Raw genomic sequence first — 12,063 nt, 5'->3', positions numbered from 1 at the left:
AGCCAAGCCCTGCGCCAGTTTAATCAGCAGTGCCAGTGTGACTTGAAGATTCCCGGGCTTGAGAGATCAGGAGAGGGGTTAAAGAAAATTACCCTCGCCTCCTCCATGCTAATGTAATCTCTAACCAGATCTGCCTAGCCGCAGCTCAAATTGCTTTTTAGATTAACATTTAATTATTAACAGGGTCCCCTGGAAGGCCTCAGGCTCGGGCTTGGAACAGAAATGGGGGAGGGAGCGGCAGGAGGGGGTGGGGTTGGCCTTCTGGCTGCCTTGCAGAGAGACTGAGTTGGGAGGGGCAGAGGGGGGAAAGATAGGGGAGAGTGGGGTCAGGAGGGGAGCAAGAAAGGAGACAGCAGTGAAGAGGAAGGGGAGAGCCAGGATGTTGAGGCAGATGGAGCAAGGCACAGACCTAGAGGCAGAGGACTGAAAGAAAGAGACAGGGGATCCGGCTGTCGTAAGAGGGCTGTGCACCCAGATGCCCCACGGCGCTCCTGGGCAAGGGTCCCTCCGCCCTCTGTCCTGGCCAAGGGCAGTTGAAGGGGCATCGAGCTTTCTGAGGCTTTGTGGTGATGGAAAGGGATCCAGAGAAGGACCCCATTTGGGGCCACACAGCTGGATCTGACCCCTGCTCTCCCAGGCTGGCAATCCAGGGCTCATTCCCCTCCCCAGGCTCTGGTCCTCCTGCTTCTGCTTCGAAGTCTTCCCTGCATTTGGGGGCAGACTCCAGGGCCAGGATAGGGTGAAAGAGGGGTTGGAGGTGAGAACTGTGGGAGGGCTCCTGGCCCCTCCCAGTGAAGGTTGTGAGGCCACAGGAATGGCAGGCATCTCCTCCGCCTATTTTTTGGGAATTCAGAATCCTGACTGTCTACCTGGCACTTAACATGTTGGTTTTTACCAGCTTCCTGTCTCATCCTCACTCAGGATCCCAAGTCCCTCAAGGACAGACTGCGTCTAGAACCCCCCTTTGGGTAGATTCAGGCCTGTGGCTTGCACACAGCTAGTGCACTGGATCGTGCTTGAAAGCCACGTGGTAATATCCCCTTGTATTCAGGCTTGAAGGTCACTCGCCATCAAGATTCAGTGAGGGAAACAGAGTCAGAGAAGGGCTGTGACTTCCTTAAGGTCACTCAGGCCATCAGAATCTCAGGGCTTGGCCCCTCCCTGGCAGGTACAACCCTAAGCTTTCCGGACCGGCCCTCTCCTCTGAACTCCTAGCCCCACTGGACTCCAGAAAGGCATGGCATGACCTTCTCCTCTAAGCCACAACCAGTCTTTGGCCTTGAGTGGAGCCACAGAGGCCAGAGTGGGCGGCACCAGGGAGGAAGGAAGGATGAGGGGCTGGCAGTGACACTGCCCATGGCCTTCACAGGGTCACAGCCTCGCCCTGCTGTACAACACAAGTATGTCCTTGGAGTCTGCCCACCCCAAGGCCAGCCCAGCCCATCGAGGGGCAGGCTGCTGAGCTGCAGGATGCATGGGGAAAGTTCTGCCAGCCTGCTGCTACAGGGAAGTATCAGAGGCTGGAGACAGAGGCCAGGAAAGTCCACTTGTAACAGGCTGGACCTGGGAGAAGGAAGGCAGTTCTGGTTGGGTGCTCTTTTGTCACCAATTTCCATACTCCCAGCACCTGGCATGATGCTGCCCCCCCAGAGATGCTCAGGGAGTGTTTGCTGCCTGACTGAATGAGTGACTGAATGGCTGGATAAATGACAGCCACCCAGGAATGGTTCCCTCGCAGAGGCAGGGCCTTGCTTTAGCCATCTCAGTATTGTCCTGCCCACAAAAGGCCTCACATGTTGTCCTCTGTGAATGTTTATGAGATGAGTAAGTGGCTTCCTGGGAGACCCCCTTCCTCCTTCTCCTCCTCTCATCTCCCTCTCTGTGGTCCCAGCCCCTCCTGGAGCAGAATCAAAGTCTTGGCACTGAGGAGAAGCAGTACTTGGCTGCTGTTCCTTCCTGCCCAGCTGTCTGGGAGCTGGAGGCTAATGCACCCTCCCCCGCCACACCATGAGGGAACCAGGGCTGGAGTGGAGGCCGACGGTGTGGGGCTGAGGGGCTGGCTGGGGTTGACATCCTCAGGCTCTGTCATCTAAAAGCTGTGTGACCTTAGGCAGATTACTTCCCCTCTCTGTTTCCTAATCTGTGAAATGCGGCTAAAAACAGAAGCCACCCCAGAAGCAGCTAGGAGGATGCGGTAAGGAATAACAGACAGGATGCAGATGCGGCATGGCCCAGAGGGAGCATTCAGTAAGTGTGCGGTGCTATTATTAGCAGTAACACGCATACTGTTATTTCCAAGCTCCCTGTTCGCCCTGGAGGTGTGGGGGGTGCTGGGGGTGGCTCCCCAACAGCCCCTGCAGCCAGACAGGCTGGAAAAGATGACAAAAGGTGGGCAGGGCCAAAGGCCCCAATTCCCTGTTCTTTTAATAAAAATAAAGACAGCCTTTAGACATCCTTCTGCTGTGTATTGTTCTGCCAAGGCGTGCAGTGCAGCACAGACTCAATTCCTCCTCGGACTTGGAAAGTTCCTTCCTTTCTTTCCCCTCCTCCCCTGTCACATTTCCTTTATCTAAATCCTCAGCTATGAAAGGGCATATCGACAGCTGGGGGCGTTATCTGGTGGAGGGGACCTTTTCCTAGGGGTGCCGCCGAGATAAGGCGTCTTATCAGCCCCTATGTCGGGGACGGGGACGGTGCCAAAGCATTCTAATCATTGAGGCTTGCGACATTCCCCCCCTCCCCCCTTTTTATTATTAAAGTCACAAAAGACCTTGGGCTTATAAACAGCCCGATTTGCAGATAGAGTTTCAAAAATGAGCAGCGCTCCCAGGATGGCCAGTGGCTGGGGGAGTAATGAGTCGGGGTGGGAGCTCTGAGGGGCTGGCTTTCTGCAGAAGGGATGATGCCAAGCAGAGAGGGGGCAGGGGGACAGGGTGGAGTCATGGGAAGATCATGAGTATTTTAAGCACCTGCCCCAGTCCTGTCTCTAGCTTGCTGTGTGACCTTGTGCAGGACGCTTGACTTCTCTGGGCCTCAGTCCCTTCATCTGACAATAACCAATTCATGGATTCAGCCATTCATTCAACACCTATTTATTAAGTGATTACTCTTTGCCAGGCTGTGGGGAGAAAGAGACAAATAAGACATGGTCCTTGCCCCAGAGAAACTCACAGTCCAGTGGAGAAAAAGAGACATGAAAATTGGCAATTACAACTCAGTGTGATTAGGGCTGTGAGCAGGGATGCCCAGGGGAGGGGAGCCAGAGTCTGAGTTAAAATGGATCAAGTGGCCGTGCTGTAGGCAGAGGGACCAGCACCAGCAAAAGCTTGGAGGCGTGAGCCTGCCAGAGTGGAGGGAAGGCTAGGAGAGACTGGAGGCTGGGGGGCAGCTCATAGTGGCCTTGAGGGCCAGGTGAGGAGGGTTAGGCTTCATTCTGAGGCCAGAGAAACATTTTAAGGCCAACAAGAGGGCTCTGCTCTATTTGTCTTTTTCGTAGATGATGCAGATGGTATAGAGCTGGCCCTGTCCCCCTCCCACACTGCCCCCCCCCTACTCCTGCCTGAGCAGCAGGGCATGGGGTTTCTGGGAGAAGAGGCTCTGAGTTGGGGGGATTGGGAGTGTTGAGAAAGAAATTCCTCCTCACCAAGTGAGGCCTGTCTCTCAGGCTCCTGGGCCTCCAGAAGCAAGAGGTGCAGTGATCCTGGTGGCTGTACCAGGAAAGCTGAAGTGAGGGCTTAATGTGGATCCATCTCCTCTGAGGAATCCTCTATGGCCCCAAGATGGGCCAGAACTGCCTGCACATCCACTGTCAGGTCACTGTGAAAACCAGAGCCCTACTGGGAGGGCAGTTGATGGGGTCCAGAGAGGCCCCAGAATAGGCACCCTGCCCCTCACTCAATAAGCAGTGCAGCCTCCAGCCTGCCTGGGGCTGGGAGGCATGGCCCCAGGGAGGTGGGGGGATGGCTGGAGAGGGGCTGGGATTTGGGGCCCCTGGCACCTGATGAAAGGCTGAAGATTGGGAGGACCTCCCAAGATGGGGCTGGGTTTGGCCAGGATCCTGGAGAAAGATGACAGGGGAGGGATCATGGAGGTGCTTTATAAGGCCCAGAGAGGGCAGTAGTTCCTGTGGAGTCACACAGCAGGTGCTGGTTCTAGGCTTCCAGCCCTGGTTTCCTCTGCATGCCTGGTGGCTGGCCTCCCTCCTTCCTGTGGGCAGCAGTATAGCCCAGTGGTGAGAAGACAGGCCTGCTTCTCTCTAGCCTCTCCCATCTATGGAGGGAGAGGTCTTGCCTGGGCCCTGCAGCAGGCTGGCCTTCCCTGGCCATTCCCTCTGTCCTCTAACCCTGGTGTCAGGGGAGCAAGTGGCCGCTGTTTGGGGGTTGGAGTTGGGGCGAGGGTCTGGGCTGCCAGGGTCGCCACAGGCCTCTTACCCTCTAGGCGGGCACACAATCATCCGTGTCCTCGGATGAGGATGAGCCAGAGGGTGAGGAGGGGCGTGTCACTCCGGGGAGGCGGGGCTTAGGCTAGGTGTGCCCGCCCTGTCTTCAGGGAAATGTACGTATTGCGCACGCACCACCATGCACCTGTGCCGCATGGCGGGCAGTGTGTCCGCGTGTCCCCGGTATCCGAGGGGACCACTCCCCGTGTGTGTAGGTGTGACCCAGAGGGCCCCAGAGAGGCCCACTCCCAATGCCCGCTCACGTCCCAAGTCCCCTAGGAGCGGCGCCTCGTTCCTGCAGTCAAGGGCTTTCATTCCTGCAATAAGCCCCACTTCATTCCCTTTTTAAACTGTATAATTTCTGCCTGATTGTAATGGCATATTTTAAAATTACCAGAAATCAAAGCCAGGAAGTGGATACCGCAGCTTTTATTGAGTCGCTGCGTTAAGGCTGGCGACTGGGGGGAGGGGGTTATGAGAACCACCGACCCTCCCCCATCCACCCCCCACTTTCTTTTTTTTTTTTTTTTCTGAGACAGTAATAGGAGAAAATTGGTTTTGAAACTGAATAAAAGTCCCTTTCAGAGTAAATCATTTCTTTCAGGCTACCTTTGCTGAAAGTAAAATAGAGCATAATGAAAGGTGGTTACGTGATTGTCTTTCATTTACTGAGAGTCCAGGACAGACAGGAGGCTGCTACCGTCTCGGGGAAATACAAGATTGGAATAATTGCGTGGTAACAAGGAGCTTGTTGTGAAATTAGTATCTTAAGAAAGTAGTGAAAAAAGGCTTTTCCTCATGAATACTTCATTATTAGAAGAAAGCGGCAGAATTTAGGGCTCCAGACACCTGTTTAGTATTAAATAACTTCCCTTTCATCCCTTTCAACACCCCCCTCCAACACCCCCCTCCACCTCCGCCTTCTTTTTTAAAACTAGCCCAGCTTAGCAGCTCAGGCCCTGGGGGAGGGGGTGGGGTGGGGACAGAAGCGCCCAAGCTGGCAGGACATTAGGAAGGTCCAAGTTGAACCCACACCTGGGCCCACCTTCTCCTTTCTGGCCAGAAACCTCCCACCCTCTCCCCGTCCATCCAGGGCAGGCCCTGGGTTCCTGGGAAGCTGGGTTGTGTGAAGAAGATGCTCATTTCCATGTGAGTCTGGATGAGTGACAGACGTGAACCTGTGCGGAGCCATGTCTGAACTGCCACCTATGGGGGACCTCTCCACAGCCTGACAGGGCAGTGCTGCCCGGGGTGGCCCTACCCTTTACATCTGGGGTAGGCAGCTTGGCCAGGGAGCCCTGATGGACCTTGGGGCCTGGGCTCAGGGCTCAGTCTGAGACCAAGGCCAGGTTCAGACCCAGTCAGGGTTGGAGCACCCCCTATCCTCCCAGGGTCACCCTCCCAAACCCCTCCTCCAGGGGTGCTGTAAGAACACTCCAGGCAGGGGGCAGACCAATACTTCCATCAGTGGCAGTTCCTGGGCACCCCCCTGTGTCGGTTCCAGAGATGACCTGATGGGGTCTTTGCCCTTGATGGGGGTTGGTACAGATTTGCTGGCAGGTGGTTACAACACAGCTGGAGGCCACCACCCCTGGGAGGACAGCCTGCTGAGGGAGCACAGAGGGGGTGAGGATCTGAGCAGGCCTGAGGGTGTCTGGAAGCACACACAGACCCCTACACTGTGCAGGGCGGGTTGCTGGCAGTGATTCCCAGTCCGAGTAGGTGGGAGGTGGCCCTGCATCACCAGCACCTTGTCTGTCTCTGTCCTCACAGGGACCCTGCCGCAGAACGCGCCCTGCCACAGGCCCCCAGCTCAGCCATGCTGGCCTGTCTGCAGAGGACCCAGAACGCCCCAGGCCAACACCTGGCTTGCCCGACCAAGAGCCTGGAGCTGCGCAAGTGTGAGTGACACGCCCCTGTGTGTCCCCGGCCCCGCCCCTTCCTCTACCCTCTCCAAGTCACCCAGGCTGGCTCCCCCCTGGATACACTGAGCTCCCCAACCCCAGCACAGGCCATCTACGTCTGCCCACCATGACCCCGCTTTGGACCAGCCGTGTCTCCCAGGCCTTCCCCATGCTGTGCTGCCTCCCTTTGTCCAGCTGACTTCCACAAAGCATGACCTTCCAACAGGCCTCTCTGACCACTACCAGCACCACAGCCCCAACCCCAGCACTTCTCTGCAACCCCACCATGTCTGCCTCTGATCTTCATGGTCCTGCATCGGCAGAGCAGGATAAAGGGGAAGCAAATATAGCTGGTCCTTGAACAATACGGGTTTGAAATGTGCAGGTCCACTTAGACATAGATATGCTTCAGCAGTAAATACTTCAGTATTATCGGGTCCGTAGTTAGTTGAATCCATGGATGTAGAAGAACCAAGGATACGGAGGGCCAACTATAATTTATACTTGAATGGACCCCTACATTATTCAAGGATCGGGTGTAGTTCTGAACAGGATTCTGGCTTGGAGCCTGCAATGCTGTGTGATCTTGGGCACGTCCTGTCCCTCTCTGGGCCGTGTTTTTTCGGTGTGTCAGATCAAGGAGCTGGACTTAGGGACCTCCAAGGGTCTGTCCTCCTTTGCCATCTAGGACAGGGACTGAGCCCTCTGATCTGATTATTTTTATCCACCATTGGGTTTCTTTTTGAAGTATTTAGAAACATTTAAAATCAGGGAGATTTGTATAAAAATCCGGATCTAGTGTCTCTTGAACATCATATCAGAGGATCTGGTAACAGAAGCCCATATGCCTGTATTGCACTATTGGTTCGAATGGAACCACTGCCTTTTTAAAGGGGGATACCCACCTCCAGTGCACCACAGTCCCTACCCTTCCCTATTGCCTTTATCCTAGCACAGGTTCAGTTGCCATTTATCATTGTGCTTACTGCTGTTGCTTTTTTCAATATGTCTTTATCTTTAGACACAGTATAATAGATTCATGTGGTCCAGTATTCAAAAGAAATGAAGGGCTACAGAGACAAAAGCCTTTTTCTCCCCACTGTTGCATAGCCCTGTCTCCTTCCAGAGGCAGCCAATGTTATCAGCCTCCTGTGTGTCCTCCCAGATGTGTTTTGCACATCCCAGCAAATATGTGTATATACACATATTTTACCTACTGTCCTACACCTTTTTTCACCTAGCAATACATCCTATATGTCAGCAACTAAAGAGCTTCCTCATTCTTTTGCCATATAGCTTTTCATAGCATGGATGATCCAAAGTTTATTTGACCAGTCCCCTAAGGAGACCTATATGAACCTGTTGCCATCCCAAGCAGTACAGCAACAAACTCTGTCACTGTGTGTCACAAAGGTGTGAATGAAACTATAGTGTAAACCTCTACAAGTGGGAAGGTTAAAGGTATGTGCATTTGTAATTTTGACAGATGTGGCTTGACTGATTTATCTATTCACATCTTCTTGGTCCATTTTTTCCATTTGTCTTTATTGATTTGTAGGAGCTCTTTGTATATGATGGAATTAGACTTCTATCATATGAATTGCAGATGTCTTCCCCAAGTTGTCATTTGTCTTTATTTCTGCCATGGAGGTATTTTCATGAAGTGAAATTGTCAGTATTTCTTTTTATGGCCTTTGGATTTTGTGTCATACTTAGAATATCCTTTCTCATGCAGAGATTAAAAAAAAAAAAAAAAACTTCCCCAGGGTTTCTTCTGATTTAATGGCTTAACTTAAAATATATATGATCTCCGATTGGTACTTTATCTGGTGTAAAGTGTGAGGTATGGATCCAAGTGTATTCAAATATCAGTGCAATACTGTTAACTATTGCAGCAATATAATGCATTTTAAAATACGGGAGTTCCCGTTGTGGCGTGGTGGTTGACGAATCCGACTGGGAACCATGGGGTTGCGGGTTCAGTCCCTGGCCTTGCTCAGTGGGTTGACGATCCGGCATTGCTGTGGGCTGTGGTGTGGGTTGCAGACGCGGCTCGGATCCTGTGTTGCTGTGGCTCTGGCATAGGCCGGTGGCTGCGGCTCCGGTTGGACCCCTAGCCTGGGAATCTCCACGTGGCCGCGGGAGCAGCCCAAGAAATAGCAAAAAGACAATAAATAAATAAATAAATAAAATTCTGATGGCTTCATTGAGATATTATTGACATACCATATATACAGTCCACCCATTTGAAGTGTACCATTCAGAGGTTGTTAGTATATTTACAGAATTTTGCAACCATCAGCACAGTTCATTTTATTTATTTATTTATTTATTGTCTTTTTGGTATTTATTGGGCCGCTCCCGCGGCATATGGAGGTTCCCAGGCTAGGGGTCGAATCGGAGCTGCAGCCGCCAGTCTACGCCAGAGCCACAGCAACGCGGGATCCAAGCCACGTCTGCAACCTACACCAGAGCTCATGGCAACGCCGGATCTTAACCCACTGAGCAAGGGCAGGGACCGAACCCGCAACCTCATGGTTCCTAGTCAGATTTGTTAACCACTGCGCCACGATGGGAACTCCAGCACAGTTCATTTTAGAGTATTTTTATCACCTTAAGAAATCCCTGGGAGTTCCTGTTGTGGCAGAGCGGGAATGTATCCAACTAGTATCCATTAGGATGCCGGTTTGATCCCTGGGCTCACTCAGTGGGTCAGGGATCTGGCGTTGCCGTGAGCCATGGCGTAGGTGGCAGCTGCAGCTCGGATCTTGTGTTTCTGTGGCTGTGGCGTAGGCTGGCAGCTGAAGCTCTGATTCAACCCCTAGCCTGGGAACTTCCATATGCCGTGGGTGCAGCCCTAAAAAGAAAAAAAAAAAGAAAGAAAGAAACCCCTTCCCCATCAGCAGTCACTCCCTCGCCCTTTCTCTATAGATTCCCCTGTTCTGGATTTCTGTAAGGAACTCATTTAGTCTGTGGCCTTTTGTGACTGGCCTCTTTCCCTTTGCATAGTTTTCAAAATGCATCCATGTTGTAGTGTGTATATAATACTTTTTTTTTTTTCTTTTTAGGGGCGCACCGGGAGCATAGGGAATTTCCCAGGCAAGGAGTCAAACCAGAGCTGCCACAGCCAGCCTGGGGCACAGCCACAACAATGCCAAATCCTACTGCCTCTGAGACCTACACCACAGCTGATGGCAACGCCAGATCCTTAACCCGCTGAGCAAGGCCAGGGATCGAACCTGTGTCCTCATGGATACTAGTCAGATTCATTTCTGTGGAGCCACGATGGGAACTCCCTAATACATTTTAATATCTGGTGGTGCTTCTTGCTCCTTGCTTTCTCCACTCTCTTACACAGAATTTCTGGTTTTCTGTCTGGACTATGGAATCAACTTATCTAGGTTAAAAAAAAAAATCCTGTTTTGCTATTGCATGAGATTTATAATTTAGGAAAAGATGGCATTTTTACAGTGATGTCTTTCCCTCCAATAACATGATCTATACCTTTCTGTTTGTTCAGACTTTTGTGTCCCTTGGAATGTCTTAGTATTTCCCTTCATTTAGATCTTGCACGTTTTAGAAGTTTACTTCCTTTGGAAAGTTAACCTTTCTTGGCTAGTCTTTTCTTCCATAAAGAGAGGTTGTTTATATAAAGGCAGTTAACTCCTGCCACCTTACTGAACTCTTTTAATGTCTGTAATGCTTTTTCAATTTATTCTCTTAGGTTTTCCAGTTATACTATCAAATCATTTGCAAATGGTAATTTGACCTCCTTCTTTGCAAGTTTTATACCTTGATACCTCTGTTTTATTTAATAGTGTTGGCTACTGTCCCTGGAACAATGAAAAACAATAGTGGCGACATTCTTGCTTTGTCTGACTTTAACAAGAAGCTTCTAGGATTTCCTCATTACACAAAATGCTGGTTTAGGGGCAGATATTTCATCAGATTAAATAAGCGTCCATCTATTCTTGTTTTATTAAGAATTTTAAAAATCAGGAATGGAATTTGAACTTTACCAAATGACTTCTCAGTGTATGTGAAACTGGTATTTTTTCCCCTTTGATCTATTAATATGAATAATGATATAGAGTTCTTAATAGTGAACCATCCTTGCATTCCTGGTTAGTTCCCACTTGGTCATGATAAAGGCTTTGTTATACTGTGAGATTGGATTTTCTAATTTTTTTAGGTGTTTTGCCTCAATTTTATCAGTGAGAATAGTCTTTTTTTTTTTTTTTTTTTAGTTTTCTTTTTTTGGGGAACAGTCTGTTGAGTTTTGCTAGCAGCGTTTACACTTGCTTCATAAAGACAATGGAGGCTTTCCTTCTTTGTGCTTAATATCACATTAAGTAGAAATGGACTGTTTTTTAAAGATTGATTGATCCTTCATGAAGCCGTCTGAGTTAGTGCATTCATGGAGCAGCTGGATAGATAGCTCTGAGGCATACTATTTCTTCTGTAATAATTGATCTAGCTGTTCCTTTTTTTTTTTTTTTTTTTGTCTTTTTGCCATTTCTTGGGCCGCTCCCGCGGCATATGGAGACTCCCAGGCTAGGGGTCGAATCAGAGCTGTAGCCGCTGGCCTACGCCAGGGCCACAGCAACTTGGGATCCCAGCTGAGGCTGCAACCTACACCACAGCTCACAGCAACTCCAGATCCTTAACCCACTGAGCAAGGCCAAGGATGGAACCCGCAACCTCATGGTTCCTAGTCGGATTCTTTAACCACTGAGCCACGACGGGAACTCCATGATCTAGTTGTTCTTGAATGCATTTGGTAAATTATGTTTCTCTAGAAAAGCATCCATTTTATCTAGGTCTTCAAATATATTTGCATACGTTGCACAAAATAATTTAAATTCTTTTAAATAATTATCTCACCCTTGTTTCTTACATTGTATATATTGTGCTCCCCTCCCCATTTTTAAAATTAGGTTAGTTAGCTAATGAGGTTATCTATTCCCCCTCTCCCACAGAACCATTTTTAGGAGATCCATTTATTAGTAATTACCCTTTTCTGGTTTCTAGTTCATTAATTTATGCATTTGTCTTGATTAAAATCTTCCTCCTGCTTTCCTTTTTAAAATCTCCCTGGTGGCTCAGCAGGTTAAGGAGCCGGCATTGTCACTGCTGTGGCCTGGGCTGCTGCTGTGACACAGGTTCAATGCCTAGCCCAAGAACCTGTACGCCGTGGGCGTAGCCAAAACAAATTTCTTGAGAAACTTAAATCTTCACAGTGCTAAGCAAGAAAAAAAGAAAAATTAAGGCTCTGAATCCTCTGAGCACTGCTTTGGCTATATCCTATAGGTTTTAATATATAGTATTTTTATTATCAGTATTTTCTAGATAGTTTATAATTTGGGCTTTGATTTCAGTATCATTTGAGTTCCATCTATCCACCCAGGTAGTAGGTGCTTTTGCGTTTTGTTAGTTATAGTTCTCTTGCCTCATAATCAGAGAATATGGTCTATGATTTCTACTTTTTTGGACTTCAGTGAAGTCCTCTCTTTGTGCTATAATCGATGGTCACTTTGCAAGTTTTGTGACTTTTAATGGGGATTTGAAAAGTTGTGGCTTTGTTTTCATGATTCAGAGTTTGGTATTTTCCAGCTGTATTTACCTCACTGATCACATTAGTTAGATCTTGTGTATCCTTACTTACCTGTCATGGATAGAGAAATGAATCAGATGCCTACCACTAACGTGTGTCAGTCTATT

The 12,063-nt window shown here is 49.5% G+C and overlaps 1 protein-coding gene across 1 annotated transcript in view; it reads left to right on the top strand.

Annotated features, from left to right (window-relative positions):
- Positions 1–12,063, top strand: part of FAM222A (family with sequence similarity 222 member A) — a 56,922-nt gene that overhangs the window by 25,215 nt on the left and 19,644 nt on the right. Inside the window, exon 2 of the mRNA XM_084995595.1 lies at positions 6,212–6,339. Coding sequence (XP_084851721.1) covers positions 6,258–6,339 — 82 coding nt within the window. The 5' untranslated portion in view covers positions 6,212–6,257. The remainder of the gene's footprint in view (positions 1–6,211; positions 6,340–12,063) is intronic.

The sequence above is a fragment of the Sus scrofa genome, chromosome 14, assembly GCF_054392235.1.
Source record: "Sus scrofa isolate SSC_HxYL_T2T_F1_AM1 chromosome 14, Sscrofa_HxYL_maternal_Yorkshire_Landrace_v2.0, whole genome shotgun sequence".
In the NCBI taxonomy this organism is placed as follows: Eukaryota; Metazoa; Chordata; class Mammalia; order Artiodactyla; family Suidae; genus Sus; species Sus scrofa.
The sequence above is the reverse complement of the archived record's forward strand: the minus strand, read 5'-3'. Positions and strand labels throughout refer to the sequence as shown.